Source organism: Bubalus kerabau, chromosome 11, assembly GCF_029407905.1.
Source record: "Bubalus kerabau isolate K-KA32 ecotype Philippines breed swamp buffalo chromosome 11, PCC_UOA_SB_1v2, whole genome shotgun sequence".
Taxonomy (NCBI): Eukaryota; Metazoa; Chordata; class Mammalia; order Artiodactyla; family Bovidae; genus Bubalus; species Bubalus kerabau.
The window spans coordinates 46,117,501-46,136,626 of record NC_073634.1 but is presented as its reverse complement, the minus strand read 5'-3'; the positions used below and the strand labels follow the sequence as shown (position 1 = coordinate 46,136,626).

General features: G+C 46.5%; 1 protein-coding gene across 9 annotated transcripts in view; it reads left to right on the top strand.

Annotated features, from left to right (window-relative positions):
- Nucleotides 1–2,019: 2,019 nt before the first annotated feature.
- BCL11A (BCL11 transcription factor A) overlaps nucleotides 2,020–19,126 on the top strand; it is a 101,401-nt gene continuing 84,294 nt past the window's right edge. For 7 of the 9 annotated variants that reach the window (XM_055540189.1, XM_055540187.1, XM_055540190.1 and 4 more), the window contains exons 1-2: nucleotides 2,020–2,144; nucleotides 9,133–9,462. In XM_055540189.1, coding sequence (XP_055396164.1) covers nucleotides 2,090–2,144; nucleotides 9,133–9,462 — 385 coding nt within the window. In that variant the 5' untranslated portion in view covers nucleotides 2,020–2,089. Of the gene's footprint in view, nucleotides 2,145–4,431; nucleotides 4,491–4,550; nucleotides 4,651–9,132; nucleotides 9,463–19,126 lie in introns of those variants that run through there. The other 2 variants (XM_055540184.1, XM_055540186.1) reach the window with 2 other exon arrangements.

The following is a 19,126-nucleotide window of genomic DNA, read 5'->3' as shown; positions in this document are numbered from 1 at the left end:
GAGTCCATTTTCTTCTCCCCCCTGCCCTTCCGGATTTGAAATCGCAGCGCGGTCTCTCGGAGGCGGCGTCGGCTTAGGCTACAGGGTGGCGCAGGCAGGCGGGGAGACTGGGAGGCGGGAGACGCCGGGGGACTTTGCAGGCACGTTTCTGAATAAACTTTCCAATCGCAGGGGGTGCTGTTGCTGTACATTTTACGTAAAACTGAAAGTATCCCACGCCAGAGTGAAGCCCGCTTTTTGACAGCAGCAGCGCGCGCGCGCGCGCGTGTGTATGTGCATTAAAGAGACAGGGGTTTATTTCCAACAGGTCTTCCCTAATTTCCCGGGAAAGTCTGCAGAAAGGCCAGACCTGGGCTGCGGGCTCCGGCGGGTGCAGCTCCGCCCCGGGCGCCCAGAGAGCGTGGCGCTGACCCGGGGCGGTCACCCCACCACTGTGGCCTCCCCGCTGCTCCCGCGAGCCAGTCGCTCTTTCTTCATTCCCCATTTTCTTTCCCTGGGTAACTGCACCGGACTAGTTGTGCTCTGCCCGTAAGAAACATTTTCTTGCCGTTCCTCGGTGCTTTAGCAGTAGCTCTGGAGTGGGAGGGGGTGTGTCTTTTCCTGGGACCTAGCTTAGGGACCTCCCGCGGCGCTGGGAGCCCGTTCCCAGGGACTGGCACTCCCCGGACTGCCCGGGCTTTGTCCTCTGGCCGGCGGCGGCCCCGTGAGGTGGACGCCTCTGCGCCTCCCTCGCCCTGGGTCCGGGCACTCCACTCCCGGGGCCGCAACGTGCCCCGAGTCCGGCTCCCTGTTCTTTCTTCCTCCGCGGTCGTTGAGAGCCTGACTCCCTGCTCCCAGTGGCATTCAGACTCGATCGTTTGGGCGTTCAGATCCCCGGCCCTCCGGCTCGGCCTGGGGGGCGCCCTCCCCGCCAGCCGGCCAGGGGCCTGCACCTCCTCTCTCGCCCTTGCCCTCTCTCTCTCTCTCCTGACCGCCCGGGCTCCCGGAGGCCCCCGCGCTGCCTTTCCGGACCCGCAAGCCTCCAAACTTGAGCTGGACTCTGCTTGGCCGGGCGCTCCTTCCCGCCTCCCCTCGCCCGCGGCGTAGCTGTAACTTGGAGGCTCAGCTCCCAACTTCGGGTAATTTTTCTTGGCTATCCTCTCCTCGAGCAAAGTTTCCCGAGCGCAGCCGCCGGCTCTGGGCTTTCGGCCCCCGGCGTCCGCACACGAGGCGCGAGCTCCGCCGCGGCGGCGAAGGGAAGTGGGTGTGCGCACGCAGGAGGGTGTCCGGGAGCAACTCTACCTGGCTTCCCTCCGCCCGCGCTTCCCCGGCCCCTGCAGCCTCCAGACACTCTTGGTTTTTTTTTTTTTTTTTTTTTATTTAAAATAATCTTTCATTTTAGGGTCCGCGTGCCGGGGTTGGGGGGAGCAGGGCGCACGTCTGGCTCTTCCCCTCCCCCGCCGCCCCTTCCCTCTCTCCCCGCCAAGCCGCTGCCTCGGCACTCGCTGCGGCCACTGGTGAGCCCGAGGCCCCAGCGCCCCCTCCCCTCCGCCCGCCCCTCCCACGGGGGCCGCGTCTGGCGTCTGCGGAGCCCCCCGCCCGGCACCTCCCCCGCCCCGCACTGGCCATTGGCTTGTCCTGGTCTCTTTTTCATGTCCAGCCCCTGATGTGTGTCCATTGGTGTGAGCTTCCCCTTCCCTCCTCCCCTTCTCTCCTGCTCGCCCTGCCCATGTTTTGTGTGTCTCTGTCCATCCAGACTCCTGACGTTCAAGTTCGCAGGGACGTCACGTCCGCACTTGAACTTGCAGCTCAGGGGGGCTTTTGCCATTTTTTTCATCTCTCTCTCTCTCTCTCCCCCTCTATCTCTCCTCTCTCTCTCTTTTTTTTTTGGTTAAAAAAAAAAAAAAAAAAAGCCATGACGGCTCTCCCACAATTCATCTTCCCTGCGCCATCTTTGTATTATTTCTAATTTATTTTGGATGTCAAAAGGCACTGATGAAGATATTTTCTCTGGAGTCTCCTTCTTTCTAACCCGGCTCTCCCGATGTGAACCGAGCCGTCGTCCGCCCGCCGCCGCCGCCGCCGCCTCCCGCCCGCCCCGCAGCCCACCATGTCTCGCCGCAAGCAAGGCAAACCCCAGCACTTAAGCAAACGGGAATTCTCGCGTAAGTAACCCAATAATAGTAATAATAATTATTAATAATCACGAGAGCGCGCAGGACGAGAAGCAAGAGAAAGGGGGAGAGAGGGGTGTGTGCATGCATTAAAAAAATTTTTTTCACAAGAAAAACCTCCGAGAGTCGGGATAAAAGAGATTAAGGGGGGGGGGGAACCAACCTCATCCCATCCCGAATCGTAGCCGTATGTACACTTTTGGGATAGCACGAATCTTTTAATTTTATTTAATTTTACAAAAATTTGACTCCTCCTCTTTCCTGCTTTCCTCTGCTTTATTTCGCTTTTCGGAAAGGAATGCAATGATTTCGCCTCCAATTTTGCAAAATAATGAACAATGCTGTGGATGCTAACAACTCTCGTGCAAACCTAAGGAAGGGAACTGGAGGGGAAAGGGGGTTACTTCCACTTACCGTAGGAAGAAAAACGGGGGGTGGGGAGCCCAAGTGAAAAAAAAAACAAAAAAAACACACAACAATTCCCAGGGAGAAAAGAGGTGAGACTGGCCCTTGGACACCAGCGCGCTCACGGTCAAGTGTGCACTGGGAGTAAAGTAGTCATCTCCACAATAGTGAGAAAGTGGGATTGTGGGAGGGGGGCCCCGGGCGCTCTTGAGTCCGCCGAGTCTGGAGAGGGGCCGCGGCGCCGGGAGAGCTTGGGCGACCGGGAAGGACCGGAGCCGCGGCCGGCGCTGCAGCCTTTTGTTCCGGCCCGAGGTGGGTGTTTGCCCCGCTGCCTTTTGTGCCGGCTCCTCGCGCTTGCCCTCCCGCGCCGCCGCCGCCGCCGCCGCCGCCGCCGAAGGGCAGGAGCGAGGGCCGGGGGCCAGTCGAGGAGGGAGAGAGGGCGCTGTGGCTGCTGCCGCCCGGGTTGCCGCTGCCGGCCCCTCCCGGCCGAACCTCAGCGGCGGCGAAAATAGGTGAAAATAAAATAAAAAGCATAAAATAAAACAAGGCAACATTTTTTTTTTGCCCCCAGACAGACTCCAAACGCTCCGCCAGCCTTTTGCAGCAACGCTCTCCTCTTTGACTCCCCCACCGCGCCCCCCCCCCGCTACAAATATCTCACAATCTCTAATAGAGGGGAAAAATACAATTACCCCCTTCACCAAAACCTCTTTAGTTGCAAACTTAGAGCGCCGGCGGCACAGAGAGGGAGCGAGGAACTCCCTCCTCTTACTATTTTTTGGAAGATTTTCAAAAAAAGTGGAAGTGGATTTTGATTGGGAAAAATCTCGTGTCTGAATGTTTACAAGCACCGCGTGTGCGGGAGCCTCCTGCCAACAAACAGACAGAGGACCGAGCGCGGAGCGGCAGGCCGGGAGCGGGCGGCGGCTGCGGCCGGGCCTCGCCGGGGCCTCGCCCGGCCTCGCCGCGCCCCCGCCCCGCCCGGGATCGCCCACCCGGCACCCGCCGCCAGCCCGCTGGCCCAGCGGCAGGCCGTGCAGCGACTCAGCGCCAGCGGGTCCAGGATCCTCTCTGGCCCCCTAGTACAATGCCCAGACCTCCTCTTGGCCAACCCTACTGCGAAATCGCTGGGGAGAAACTCATCTTTGCAAAGCATTTTTATTTTGCAAAGCAACCCTAAAAGCGAGTCCTGTCTGTCCCCTACCCGCGACGCCTCTGGCCCCCAGCTCGGGGCGGCAGGGAGATCACCACGTGCCTTCCCTGCCCCCCTCCCACAGGGACAAGCATATAGCCCCCAGCTCCCGAGCTCGGCCAAGCTAGGTGGGGGTCGGGGTCGGGGGCGGGGGGTGGGGGGTAGGCGGTAGGGGAGTAGCTGGTTCGAGTATGCTTTTGGGGAGTGTTCGACCCCGGGACTCCAAGCATCCCTCCCTTGAGTTCTTGCTCTCTACCTCGGGCCTGGCTGGATCTGGGGGCCCTTCTGAGTCTGTATAAGGGAGGTGGGGTGGTTAAGTGGGTGGTTGTGTCCTGGCTAACAGAATGCTCCTGGAAAGGCAGGCGGTGGGCTCTAAGGAAAGTTTGGCTGCAAAGGAAAGAAAGGCGTGCGAGGGCCCACTTCCCTCCCCCACCTCATTCATGACCCTTATTTTAATTTTTGCTGCAATTTTAAAGGACCACCCCATATCCAGTTCTGTATTTTTTAAAGGTGTGTGTGTGTGTGGGGGGGGGGGGTGCGCGTAGGGAATTGAATTTTTCAGAGTCCTGGAACTTGTCATACACTTCGAAAGCTCCCCCGCCCGGGCACGTTGCGGGGCCCTCCCTCTCCCCACCCCCGCGCATCCCTCCCTCACCGCTCTCCCCCGCCCCCACTCCCCCGGCCGCGCCGGATGCGGAGCAGACGCGGCGCGCGGCGGTGTGAAGTTACAGCCCGGCCAGGTACCGGCGGGAAGGAAGGGCAGTGTTCGCAGCACTCGGGAAAGCCGGGCCCTTCTTCGGAAGGATGCACTGGGGGCTCAAAGGACGGACTGTGGCGTGCAGTCCAGGCTGCTCCCACGTCCCCCACTCTCCCGGGGCCCATCCCGAGGCTCCAGGCTGGGTGGGTTATCCCCTTGGAATCCCCGAGTCTCAGGGCGGGTTTTGGGTTAAGGGGCCAGTTTAAAGTGGGTACGGTGGTCGCTCCTTTCTAATTTTCTGGGTACGCAGAGGGGGCGGGAGCCATTCTAGTGTTCAGGACCCCTTTTCCCTCCCCCCTACCCCCATCCCCCGCTTCTAGGGCTGAATGAGCCGTTCGGTCGCTAGGAGGCAGAACAAGATCAAGAAAGCTCAGCGAACTTGAACCTGTACCAGGGCCTCCTCCCCCACCCCCCTCTGCATTTCTCGACCCGGAGGGAAGAGCTTTGCGAGGGTGGGGGTGGGGGAAACGGACGGTTAGGCAGAATTCCCTTTCTCTCCCCCCCACCCCATCACCCCTTCTGTCTTTGTTCTTCGTTTTGACTTTAAAAATGCTTCTGGCCAGGGCTGCGGAGAAGTGTCCGGGCGCGCGGCCGACTCCCCAGTGCACCGGGAGTGGAGCGGGGTGCAGTTTTCGTTCTTTCGGGCAGGCGTTTTTGGTTGGGAGGAAAGGGGAGTGCGCGCTCTCCGGCTTTGGGGCAAAGCCGAAAGCGGGATCCGGCAAGTTTGCACTTAGTCTCCAGGTTCACTTCTCCCACCCCCTCATCCCCGTGCAAAGCGCGGACCGAGGCGGCCGCGGCAGGCTTGCCGGGCGCCTCTGCAGCCCGACCCCCCTCCCCCCCCAGCTCCCCCGCCTCCTGCAGCTCTCGCCTCCGAGCCCGAAATCACAACAATAGTAATAGTTATCATCATAATGATGCGGGCAAACGGCGTCATTAATAATGAATAACCGCAGCCGCCGCCGCGCTGTGCACACCGGTGCCGGGGATTGCGGGAGAAACGCATTTGCAGAGATCCCTCAAAGTAAAAAGTGTGAGCCTGTGGACACAGAATGAATTTCAGGACCCGCGCCTGAGGTGTGTGCGGTGATCCCGAGACAGCGCCAGGGTAACCTGCCGAGTTTTCCAAGCCTCACTTCCCGTGTCTCCACCTGGTGGGCCTGGGGAACCGTCGTCACCCCGCGGCCGGGCAGGACCGGCGTGGAGGCAGCAGTCGGGGCCCGGGGCTGCCCGCCGCCTCCCGCCCCCAGCCCCAGACTCCCGGCTCCGGGCCCCGCGGCCCCGCGGCCGCCGCTGCACGTGTTCGCAGCGAGCGCGGCCGGAGCCTGCGGACAGCACGCTACTCGCTTTGTGCCTCAGAGTCCCCGCGCCCAACTTCACTTTCCGCGGAGCCCACCCCAGCCGAGCCCTCTGCCCCGGGCCTGTCGCCCCTGCCTTCGCTTTTGTTTTTTTGCTTTTTCTCTCCGCATTTCAGTCTCGGTGTGCTTCGTTACCCTGTTAAGACAATCAAAGGGAAGGACTTGGAAAGCAAACTTGAAGGCAGAGCGCCTTTCCCCCTCCCCCTCCCCAGCAGCCCTTGTTTCTCTTGCTCCTTCCCTACATTTCTTATAAGGCTTTTTTTTTTTTTTTTTTTAATTTATTCCTTTGCAACTGCTGAGAGAGGAAAGAGATCTCAGTTCAGCGGCTGGGGCATTGAAACGTTTCAGTCAGTCTTGCTGTTTGAACGCAGAAACATTTTATTTTGTATTTCTTTTTCCCCTTGTAGAGAATTCACGGCTAATTATTATGATTATTTGCCCACTCCCTTCCACTTCAATCCTGGACTCCCTGCTTTGTAGCCAGCGCTTAGGCCGGAGCTTAGAAAGGCCGGTTTTGTGGGGGTGAAGGAGGATGGAATTGAATTGAGGGAGGGGGTAAAATGGCTGAGGTTAGGAATGTTTTTAGGGAAAGGGGAATTTGCATTAAAATACAGAGAAATTATCAGAGCCCAGAAAGGAAATGTTGATTGCCACTGAGAAAAGATGTCAATGCAAATCAGTAGATTACACCAAGAGAATTGTATTTTCATATTTTCTTTGTGCCTCACTTCGTCTGATTTTTAATAATGGAGCAGCAACGATAAGAACACATTTTGGTATTTCTCTGAACATCACCAGCCAAATGTTTAGTAGAGAGCCTAATGTTAAAGGTATTTCATACATTAGGATATAATTCTTGTTAATTAGCAATAATTTACGTTAAGAGCATAGAAAATGTTGAGGTTATAGGTTTTATATCTGTACATTTGATCATCTTGTTATTTTCAAGAACTTTGCCTCCTATAAAATTAATTAGGTGAAATGTGGAGGTGTAATCAGCAACCTCTGAATTACCACTTCATTTCCTGGTTTTGATTGTAAATCAGTTCAGTCACTACATTTAGAAGACTTTAACCAAGTCTGTTTTGTACCGGGTTACCTTTAACTGTTTGATACCTAGGAGAGTATCTTCTTTTGCTCCCAAATAATATTTCCATTTTCAGAAATGTGTCAGGGCTTGGGGATAAAGAACAAATCCTAACGACGGAGTTTAAAAAAATGTTGTTTTTTTTTTTTTTTTTTTTGCCAAGGTTCTATGTACTACTAACTTTTAAAAAATGAGATATTTCTCCTCAGTCTTGCTTCAATCTGTAAACCTCTGAGCTTGTAGTTAATGCTGAACAACAACCAAAAAAGCCACATTTGTTAATGTGTACTTAAAATCCTTAATTCAAATAGGAGGAATCTTGGCGAATAACTTCCTTATTCAGTTCCTCCCTTGTCACAATGAAAGCAAGCAGGGGAAAGATGACATAGACGCATAATGCAAAAGCACTTCTGTTTGTCTCCTTTTATTTGGAAAGTATGCATGTGTATCTATCTTTCGGTCAGTATGTTGGGCAAAGAAATGTAAGTGCTTACTTTTCTGTCTTTATTAGTAGGAATATAACCTTCATATTCCTGTGGTGACCTTATGTTAAATTAGGAGGAGTACCAGAGGCTAGAAATTATGACATGTCCTAGTTGAGCACAGGTGCAGCTAGACGGGGCTCTCTCAATATTATTTCACCCAGCACATCTGGGAGTTACTCCAGATCTTCCCCCTCAGTATTCAGCCTGGGTAGGGTTGAAATAAATTTAACCTGAGTTCACTGGATTTTTGCACTTTATCAAAATCTGTTCCAATATTCTACACTCAAATTAAAATCTATTTTTTGATTCTCTGTGGCTTTAAGTTCATTAAATGTGAAATTGGCAGCTTGCTAAAGAAGGTCAGACTGATTAACTGTTTAAGACTTGTACATTTTCTGCTTCAGTTTTATTAACTGGCAGCATCCTGGATGTATTCTGTGTTTTGTAAATTTTTTTTTTGGTGATGGAGTAAGTAAGCGTAAGGTTTCAGGAACAGAGGCTTACTCTCATTTCCCCTTTGGAAGTTTAAAAAATGATAGAAGCTGTTCAGATACATGCTTGAGTATTTTGGTGCAAAGTTGTTTTTTTTTTTTAATTTAAAGAAACAGGAATGAAAGACATATCTACCTTGTTGTACCATCCACTGGTAATCATGTGTACAGAAATAGTCCCATAATGAAGCATTTTGGAGCTCATTCAGAAAATTAGTCAACTTTGACAACATTAGACAAAGTATTTCAAGTCTTAAGAAAAGACTTCTCAGCCTTGATCTGAAATGTGGCGTTTGCTTGACCATTCTGATTTTTATGTGATGGGGGCCACCAAGTGCAAACATGTTTAGAATATTTTAGGCATTCCTTTCTTCAGAATGAAAAAATGACTAATTGGCTTATTTTCTTAAGTACTCAAAAGTATCCCATTTAGCTAATGTGTCTGAGAAGAATTGCCAGTGAATTTGGTATTTGTTTGATTTTGTAGCACTGCTGAGAGTGAGATCAGAAAGGTTTTTGGCAGTGTGGGTTATACTGCTTTATGATTATTATTTAGATCCGTTTCACAGGTGAATGCAGTCTTTTTCTTATTACGGCAGTGTAAATACGGCACGTTTTCTGTGTGATGTAGTAGCTTTCTAATTTATGAAGCCATTATCTCTGTATATTTTGAGTGTATATGTTCACACACAAAGAGGGTGTGTGTGTGTGTTTATTCACCTCTCCTTTTATTCTTGGGCACAATAGACAACTTACTGTATAGGAAAAAAGAAACAAATTTGGTTTCAATCCATGTTTTTACCAGATCTTTGGGGGTGGTTATTATTTAAGCTTACGTTATGTTTCTGTGCTAACTATTTAAATAACAGTCACATTCTTTCTAAACTCACAAACCGGACCCTGTTGTGTGTGTGTGTGTGTGTGTGTGTTATGTATATATGTGTGTGTAGTTTTCCATGGTAGTATGCAAGTCAGGCAGTTTTCTTTAACTATATAATGGTTTACCTCTGATAAATTTGCTTTCTTGTTGTCAGTTTCCACACCCTTGTATGTTTCAGGTGCTCACATGTTTTTCTGAGACTTAAATGGAGGAGCCTAGAAACCCTTTACATAATGTGCTGGGGTGGGATGGGGTTGAGAATGTATTTCCCCCTTTCCTCTCCCTTCTGGCCCTCTAATAATTGTGCTTTTGTTTCTTCAACCACAGCCGAGCCTCTTGAAGCCATTCTTACAGATGATGAACCGGACCACGGACCTTTGGGAGCCCCAGAAGGGGACCACGACCTCCTCACGTGTGGGCAGTGCCAGATGAACTTCCCGTTGGGGGACATTCTCATTTTTATCGAGCACAAACGGAAACAATGCAATGGCAGCCTCTGCTTAGAAAAAGCTGTGGATAAGCCACCTTCCCCTTCACCAATCGAGATGAAAAAAGCATCCAATCCTGTGGAGGTTGGCATCCAGGTCACGCCAGAGGATGACGATTGTTTATCAACGTCATCTAGAGGAATTTGCCCCAAACAGGAACACATAGCAGGTAAATGAGAAGCAAGGAGAAAAGCTGTTTGCATGTTTTCTTTTCATTTTCAGAGGCACTGTAGCCATGCACTAAGGAGTGGTGAAGTGCTTTCTGTTTCTCCATGTGACTGTCCATGACAGCCCTGTAACGTTCAAGTAATCATTCCTATGGCTTATGTCCAGAACACACAAAAATAAATATTTTCCATTTCACTTGAGTCAGATGTAGGCAGGATAGGTTACACACACCTGATACCCTCTCTCTGGATCTACTGATTCTGAATTTCTTTCCTTTTCTCTCTCCTTCTCATTTTGAAGTGTCGAGCCTTACTACACCTAGCCCAGTTTCCAAGGCCCATTTCCAACCCTGGTGATAAGTCAGAGGCAGAGGGGCTATATGGGCATTTGTAGTTCGTCCAGTAACATGTTTGGGTGAGAATACCTGATCAGGCTTCCCTAGTGGTGCAGTTTGTTCTCGAGGCTTCCGTGACGTTCGGTGGGCTGGAGGGGCATTTTGGAGGGACTGGAAAGAGTTAACTGAGCTTCGGGGCTAGCCTTGGATCCATATTGGCTGTCAGCCCGTATGGGGCTGTAATTAAACACAGCCCCGTGGTGGGATGACACCGTGACCTTGACTTTAAGATGCCATTTTCGACTGGCCAGGCCAGAGTAGAGAGGGCAGTTGCTGAAGCGCACAGACATGCTTACTCGAAAAGTTTAAGGGCATGTTGGAAATTTCAAAAGGTTGGTTTGACAGGAACGGCTGCTCCTTGCAGCCTGCCTCCTCAGCTAAATGATAAATGCTTCTTTGTGCTCTCTCTTGTCTCTGATGTGGTTTTGACAGATGTATCTTGATTTTGTTTGTGGTTTACACAACCACATGTCACCCTTACAAATGTCCAGTCCAGACTTCACTGTTTCTGCTGTAACACAATGTTAAAATTCTCTTGGAAAAATACATATACACATTCAACAGCCTTGCTTCCTCTGGTTAATTTTAGCAGAAAGGTAGCTAGAGGTATGGGTTTCTCAGCAGCACAAGGGAAAGGAATTAACCACTAACAGAGGGACTTAAATCCCTACTCTGAATGATAATCAACAACACTATATAGTGACTCTTAAAACATTTTAATAAATGAAACAACAGTGATTTAACGTACAAGATGAAGTGAATGCGGATTCTGTAGTGACAAAACCGGCATGTCCGAATCCCTTTCCTCTATTTCCCTTGCCCCTGCCCCCCACAGGCAGAAGGTTTGTTTAGATTTAGGAAGGGTAGTGCATAGAATCAGTTGATGCCCTGGAACTTGTCCCTCCGACTGAGTTTGACCAGAAAGTTGAACTGTAGTGGGTCAGTGGTCCAGAGGGGATTAAATGTTGTATCATTTCTCCTCCCCCCTCTGGAATTTGCTCATTAAAATCAAATGTGGCATTTTCTTTCTTTTTTAATGCTTCCTGCAATAGCACCCAGATACTTTACCTTTAGTAAAACGAGAAAGCTGCTGCCAGGGAAGCTGTGTTTATGAACTGTTTTCTTGAATCCATCCCATGTAGCTTATATGCCATGCAGGTTATAATTTTATCTGTCCCCCCAGCCCCCCGGTAGGATATGGTGGTGACCGTTTCCATGTGCTGTCTTGTGACTGGAAGGGAAATGTACAGAAGTGTAAGGCATGATTAATGAAGCTAGAGCAAGCGGAAGGAGATTTGGTCTTCAGAGATCCAAAGCCTTTCTAAATCTCCAAATATGGAGTAACACTTGCGTGATGTAACATCGTATTTACATATCGAGCCGCTCGTTTAAAAAGACAAAACACAGTGTCTGTCAAGCAAGAATTAAAACCACACTTCTTACTGAGGTCCCAAGTAGGTTATTCAGTCTCCGATTAACCAGCTTGAACATTCTGTCCCTCTGTACTTACTGGAGAAATCTAAAAGCTGGTGGGGGGAGGCCCTATAGTGAAGGCTTCTCACTGTCACAGTTGTAAATCTATGTAGGGAAAGATGAGATTTTCCTGAATTCTCTGGTGGTCATAAAGATTCTTTTTTTTTTTTTTTAAGGAGTAGTGCTGTAAGAGAGCTCAAAGAAGGACCCCCTCCACACAAAAAGCACATTTAAGATATGTTTTATAGGGCTAATGCTAAGCAATTTCACTGAGATGAAAAGCTACCTAAGCTATCTAAGATATTCAATGGGTGCACCAGTGCTGCGACCCAGGTGAGGTAAACCTTTCATGCACGAATAATTACAAAGTCTTGATTCCTTTCATTGTGTTTAATCACCTGTTCCCACCCTGGAATTGGCTGAACATAAATAGCGTGGTCACATCTCAAAGCGAGATGTCAGTAACTAGAATCACGACTTCTCATAATTCACGGTAATGAATTAAGAGTTTCCTATGGTGAAATTAACATTCTGCCATTGCACGTAAATTAAGATGCCCTGGCTCTCAGGTGCCTCTGAAGTGAAGTTCTGGAAGACAGCTGTGTACTCGCAGCCCATTCTCTCAAGCACATCTTCACCGTTCCAAGTCTGCTTTTCTTTTTATGGTGAGGAAGGAAACAATGAGAGTAATCATTCAGTAGATATTTGAATTGTGTCACACACAAAAATGAGAAGCAATGCTCTGTATTAGGAAAGAGATATATTGATGAATCTCTAGAAGAATATGTTTGGCAACTGTATAAAAGGTAGTTATTTAAATGTGCTGTGTAGGAAAGGCTTTATTAAAGTGGTGTAAGTTGGATACGAGCTTACTGTGTGCTCTGTGCTATCTTATAGGCAGGAAGCTGGAATCAAACAGCGACAGATCTTCTTCCTGAGATAAATAAAGCTTAGAATTTGGGCTTTCACACAGGAGGTTGAGTGGAGTTCTTTAAATCTTCAGTAAGATGCCATGCGTTTTGGCTATACATAGACCTCTCAGAGCCGAGTATTTTTTAGTGAGGATAATTTTTACCAGGTTGAATGTACACATGTATGTTGTTCAGGTTGTTTTTTTTTCCATTTTATTCAAATAATCAAAAGATTGTGGGATTATGATCCACTGAGACCCCTGAAGTAGTGTTAATTTAACTGGAAACCAGCAGGTTGTACTCTGCAGGGCCCAGTTCATCAGTGTGTGTGTCAAATATCCACTATTGGATATCAGCAGTCTTTGACTGGCAGTCAAGGCTTTTAATTGGGGTTTTGTTTTGTTTCCTAGTCTCATGTTTTATGAGGGGGGCAAGTATTCATTCAAGATTAGTGACTGTGGAACTGCTGTTCACTTATAGAAAAGGCCAAAAAATATTATCCCACAGTGTCAGCTTTGAGGTTTTGGCTTATTGCACATAGAAATCTTTAAATTAGGGTTGAGCTGTCATAAAGTTAGCTTTTTGAGAGAGTGGCAGAAAATATGATGAGTCCTGTGAACTGTCAAGCAGTCTGTTGCTAGCTAACATTTTTTCTCTTTAAAATCAAGAACATAGGCATTGATATCAGGGTATTTAAAAATTATTTGCCTAGACAATACACCTCATACCTAGATAATAATATGTAAGGCAGAAGCTCTGTGGAAGGAAAAGTGCCAGTTCAATCCAGAAATATATAAACATGTTACTTAAAGGTAAATCAAGTATAACATACTCATGCTTTTCAGAATTTAAAAACTCAACTTGCCTTTTCTTTTTGTACCCATTTGAATTCTTTCCTATCTCAGACTGAACTGGAGGATGTACTTTATGATATAATTGTAAATGAGACTATAAATTATAGTGTCCTATTATAACCTATTTTTCATTTCTCTTTATTTGTGTGATTCTGAATAAAAATCACTGACTTCTAAAGTGAATTTTTAGTGTGGCAGCTACAAAAAATGACAAGCAAACAAAAAAATCCCCAGTATACTGGTGAACATTTTATTTAACCTTCACACCCAGAGAATAAAGAATATTGTTTCTTAATAAATACCTAGGATTTTCACTGGGAGCCCATGTTTGCGAGGCCATTACCCAAAGGCTCATGTTCATGAGACTGGGAGTCCTATATACAAGATGTATTTGTAAATAAGACAGAGAAAGGTTGTGAACTGGCAGCTTGGATGTTTTGTCAAAGTACAATGTCAGAGAAACTCTTTCTAAGACAAATTGTAAATAGAACTGTCACAGCGATTGCATGATTGAGCCGCAGAAGTGTCTTACAATTGTTGGCATTGTCAGAGGACTTTTGAAAGCTTAATTAAACACAGTGGCCCGCATGGCTGCTAAATTTACTTGGGCAAGCCAAAAAGAAAAAAAATCTAAAATGTGGAAGATCCCAAAGATCCCAAAGTTCTGTGTCACCCTTTTGGTGACACAGAAAAGATGCATTGTGCATTTTCCTAGTTGTCTTTTATAAATACTAGTTTTGAGAACAGGGCCACGTGATATGAAGATCGTCCCGTGTGTGATGTGGAGATTGTGTTAGTTTTTCTGTCTCCTGCTGTTACAGACAGTTAATGTAAAAATGGCCTTTTATTGGAAACACAAATATGTATTCACTTCAAGAACAGGAGCAGGGGGGAAGTTTCCCTCCCATTCTCTGTGTTTATTCTATGAAGGCTTAAAAAAAAAACAGTACTGTAATTTCTCAAATCACACCATTTCTAGTTTTGTTGCAGGTTGAGCCTTTTACTTTTAAAGGATCTGAAATCTGTTTTGCACACCTTCCTCCTGGTGAGTGTGGCATTTAATTGTGGAGCTGCCCATGGGTTGGAAAATGCAACTGGGTATAGACATGTGCAGGCAGAGTTAGAACAGCAAACCTTAAGCTCAGGGAAGAGGTGCGTTGGATGCATATTAATGGCACATTGTAGAATCCTGGAAAATCATCATTTTCACACTGCTGTCTCAGTTTGGCTAATGTGGGGGACAGGGACAGGAATATATAACAGATGTGCAAAACCTAAGGAGGCATTTTTCAGAATTTTGTGATTTCTTAGTGAAAGTGTTTCAAAAAGAAGAATAGGTGCGTGGTGGCCTTGCACACTAGTCAGTGAGAAAGGAAGAAAGTTTTGGCTTTCGTCTGGGAGAAAATGTGAAATTTAACTGAAGTAGCACAGTTAGGGCGATGCACCAAGATTGCGTCACTCGTTGTTAATTTAATCTACTCTGGTTGGTCTGTTCACACCCTTTATTGCACAAAGAAATCATTTGACAAAATTTACCCCAAGCCCAAGTCTGTTTTTACATACAGTAGTACCAGCTTTGTGCAATAAAAGGCACTTAGCATCAAATCGGACCCAGCCTGGCACCTTGCCACTTTTTTAGCAAGAGATTTAATCACCAAGGATCTTTAGTACCTTTCTGCTTGTTCAGATTTCATTTGGGTCATGGTTATGTCAGCAGTGTTATTATTACAAGGATTTAAAAAAAATTTAAACTTAGGGTCCATTTTTAACACTATCTCAAATCAAGCAGGTTTTTATTTTATGTGTCAATTTGGAAGACATTAATAAATTCATAAAATATATTCAGACAATATAATTTAATGGATAATGACTAGTATTTTTATTTGTAATACCAATGGGAAATTGGCCATTGTCTCTCTCCCTTCTCTGTTCTCTCCTCCTACCCAGGTAAATAAGTCCTTAAAATGCTTCTCTCCTTTCCTTCCAGGGGATAGAGCTCTGGCCAATATCAGTAAATTTACCTTTGTAATTTGTCGTGTAGGTTTTACAAAAATGACCTAATTAATTTGAGCATGGACCACATTACTGCTACTAGAGTCATTTTGTGTCACTAACTTAATTTCTAGGAAATGTAACCTGACAAATAAGAATGCTTTAGCTCTCCACATGTGCTCCTAGGCACCAAAGGCAGATTTAAAATAATAATAATAAAAAAATGCCAGCATTATGAAAGCCAGTATGCTTGATGCCAAACTCAATTTGAAGCCAGTAAACATCAGACTGGATTTCTAATCAGTTTTAGAATGTAACGTATTCCATATTGGGTTCACTGGAATTTGTCTCTCTGCTTTTTACTGGCCAGCTGCACTCCCTATGCATTTTTAAAACATTTCAGCAATGGCTTTTGCTGTTCTTAGCAGGGTTAGTAACTTAGGGTCTATTTCTGAGCTCATTCGTCATTCTGCGATGGCATCGAGTGAAGTTGGCAAGGGAAGGATTTGAGGCTTGGGGGGTGGTGAGGTCACTTCTGACCCCAGCAGGGAATAGGTGAGCTTCATTTGCCTTTACAATAGGCGCACAGCTACTGCACCTTGGAAGATCTCTCAGGTGCCGCTCAGATGGGCGCATGTAAATGCCCTGTCAGTTGCGGAGCTGGAATATTAATGCTTCTTCCACCAGCGCACCATAATAAAGCTGTACACAGCAAGCTTAATATGCAGCCAGTCTGGGGAATTGTGTAAACTTAGATAGCCCAGTGTGAAAGACAGCAATGTAAAAATGCTGGCTCTGCCACAGTTTCCATTCTTGTTCTCCTTTGATCTAGAGCAAAATGAAAACATCATCCTTGCCTCCTCTTGGAGTTGTCTCCCCGACTCTGCCACCTCCCAGTCCCCCACCCGAATTTCTTTGCATGTGCTGGTATGGAGAAAAGCGACATAATTTGTTTCATATGGTTAATTACAGGCGTTTGAATATTTAAAATTTTAAATAGCCACAGTTCCAGCCTTTCCTGTTAAAAGTATGTGATTTGAACAAAGGGAGTACAGTGTAAATATTTGTGGTGATTTGCAACACCCCTCTTTCCCCATTAAACACACGCACACATACGCACACATGCACACGTGCTCATACATTCAGTTTAAATCTAGCTCTGACTTAAAGGACTTCTGTACTTTCACTTGTACTTTTTTTTTTTTTAAACCAACTCTCAACTGGAACTCCATTAAAATATTTTGCCATTATTTTTAAGTCCACTGTTGCTTGAGGTTTTAAAGAGGATTTTTATAGTGTGTTCATTTAACAGAATCAACAGCTGTCAGAGCCAGTTGTGGGAAATCCACAAAATGTACAAAGAAAAATACACACGTTTCCTGAAACAAAACACTTGGAAAAATAAGCTGCCAAGAACTGGAGAATGAGGAGTTTGCAGACAGGGCACCAGAGTGTTTCACCTCTCCATTCACCCTGGAGACTGATGTGAGCCGGTCTGATGCAATGCCGCTGGAAGGCTTACCTGCACAGGTTACTGCTCTGAGCTAGAGCCTCGCTAGGGGCTAGGCCAGGCCACAGCTCGCTCTCTCTCTGCCTTCCTTTTTTCTTTTTGATCTCTTTAGATAGATAAAATACCAAGTTCTTGGAGCTCTAGACAACAAATTATAGCCACTAAAGTTGAGATGATCAGGTTTAAACTTCCTGTAAAAGAGGCGAGAAGACGCTGTGCACACCCTTTTCCACTTTTCCAGATAGGGTTGGCAGCATGTTACTCAGAATTGAATTGGCCCGCCAGGGAATTCCCAGTGGGGACCTGGAGCAGGCCTATTGATGGAGGGGATACCTGGGGACCTGTGGTCACTCACATTGAGTTTCTGTTTGTGTCTTTGCTGTTGTTAGCATGAGCGATGAACAATTACACCTACAATTTGATCTCAGTTTTAGATAGAGGTGAGTCCATTGGTTTAAAAACTCCCATTAAAATGAAGAATGGAATTATTGTGAAATTGCAGAGGTGCTTTCAGAAAGAACACAGGTGCTGTGGTGTTCCCCTTCTTTCTCTGCTTTCTAGTTTATTTTGGAATTTTCTTTAAAAAAATGGGGAAACCTCCTGCTAAGCATCGGGGCATTTACATTTATATTCATCAGTTGTTCATTTTCTTGATATGTAATGATGCATAAAGAAGTGCAGAAAAAAAATCACATCTGTCAATTTTTAGGAAAATAAAGTGTAGCTTGGATTCCTGCCTTAGCTGCAGCGTGAGGCACTATGTTCCATATCTGCTTTTTAGGTTTCAAATATGGAGTTTCTCTTTGGGTCACAAAAAATATCTGAAGCATTTCCTTCTACTGACTCAGGGGATACCATGATGTCATGATTTATTTACATTTAGGAGCAACTTGCAATAAGCCATTTACTGCCCATTTTGCCCCCACCCCTATCTTTGAGTTCATAGTTAAAACAATGTCTTAACAGTGTTAAAATTTAAATCTCATGAGTTTTTCTCTCCTACTCTATCCCATCCTAAGATTTAAAAAAATTATTCTTTTACATTTAAAAGTGAACATTGGCTACTGAAGAATGATTTAAAGGCTGAGAAAAATTTTAATAATAAATCTTAACCTTCTCATGTTATGTTTTTGTTATGTTAAGGAGAAAAAAATCAATAAGGAAAAATTTAATTCTGATAAAGATACTCTTGGATCTTTGAAAACAACTGCTGTCCTTTTAACTAAAACATTTGAGCAGCTTCAAAGACTATGTATTTCTTCTGATCTTGGAGCTGTGTGACTGGTAGCAAGAAAGAAAAAAAAATCTTATTCTACATACAAGTGGATTGCTTAACAAGTCTGCACAGACACGTACTTGTTTGTACAATAGAGATAAAAATTCCTGTATAAAAATAATTCAGCTGCTGACAGCAGGCATTGTTGTTGGACCTGTCTTTTGTGCTTGTCCCAGCTCCAGGCCCCTCCCCCACTATCTGCTTGGGGCAGCCTGCTGCCTGCAGACTCCTGACCAGAAGTTAATTGCTGTATATTAAATATATAGGTATTGTATCTAAAGAGGAATATCTCGGGCCTTCCTATATGCATTCCACTCTGCTTTCTGATGGGATTGTGGCACTGCCAGCAGGGGGGTGGCGGGCAAAGACTCTAATAGGGAAAATGACTTGAAGGCAGTTAGGGGAAATTTGGCCTTCAACTCCCATTTGCTCTGCAGTGTAGCATCGGTTTCTAAACTTTTGTTTTTAATCTAATTCTGATTTACTCTGTCACATCCCATATCAACCCTCATTGAACTCTACTCATGTAGAGTAACATTAGTGTCAAACAGAATTGGTCAGGACTGCGGACCTGTGGTTCATACAGATGGTCGTGAATGCAGGTCCCGTGAAGCTCTGCCTCCTATTCTTTCTAATAAATGTTAAAATGTGGCGTGTTTCTGAGCAGGGCCCTGGATTAGAGAGTCGAGGAAATCGGAGATAGTGCCTGAGGTTTTCTCCCTTCTCTCTCTACCTCTTTTCCCACTTCCTTGACATACCTACATTCCAGGTAAGATCAACTTCAGGAAAGCATCTGAGGCTGGGGGGCGGGGGGTGGGGAGGGGGAGAAGGGTGGCAGAGAGAAGCCACTGGAATATTTTCAATAGGGGTTCAAAGACAGTCACCAAGGTAGAGAGTCCTTTGGGTCTAGCTTTGGAGCAGTAAGCACAGGCATGTGGTCCTTTCAAAGCTGTTACTCCCAGTCTTACTTGTCCACCAGCTGAGGGAGGATTCAGAGACTTCTGTGCTTTTCACCTGGATGGAGTGTTTGGGATGGCAGTGGGGAAGGTCTGCAGTGGGAATTCTGTCGCTGGAATTTCTTAAATGTCATGAGGTTAGTTAAAGTGGGAGTCAGCATTCAAGGTGTGAGTTAGATTCTTCTCCACACTGGTAATTGGGAAGCTTGAAAGTCCAAATTCCCACGATGCTCTCTAATAACTGGGATGGGGTGGTGGTGGGTGGACACCCTAACTTTCTGAATGTTAGCCGATGTCGG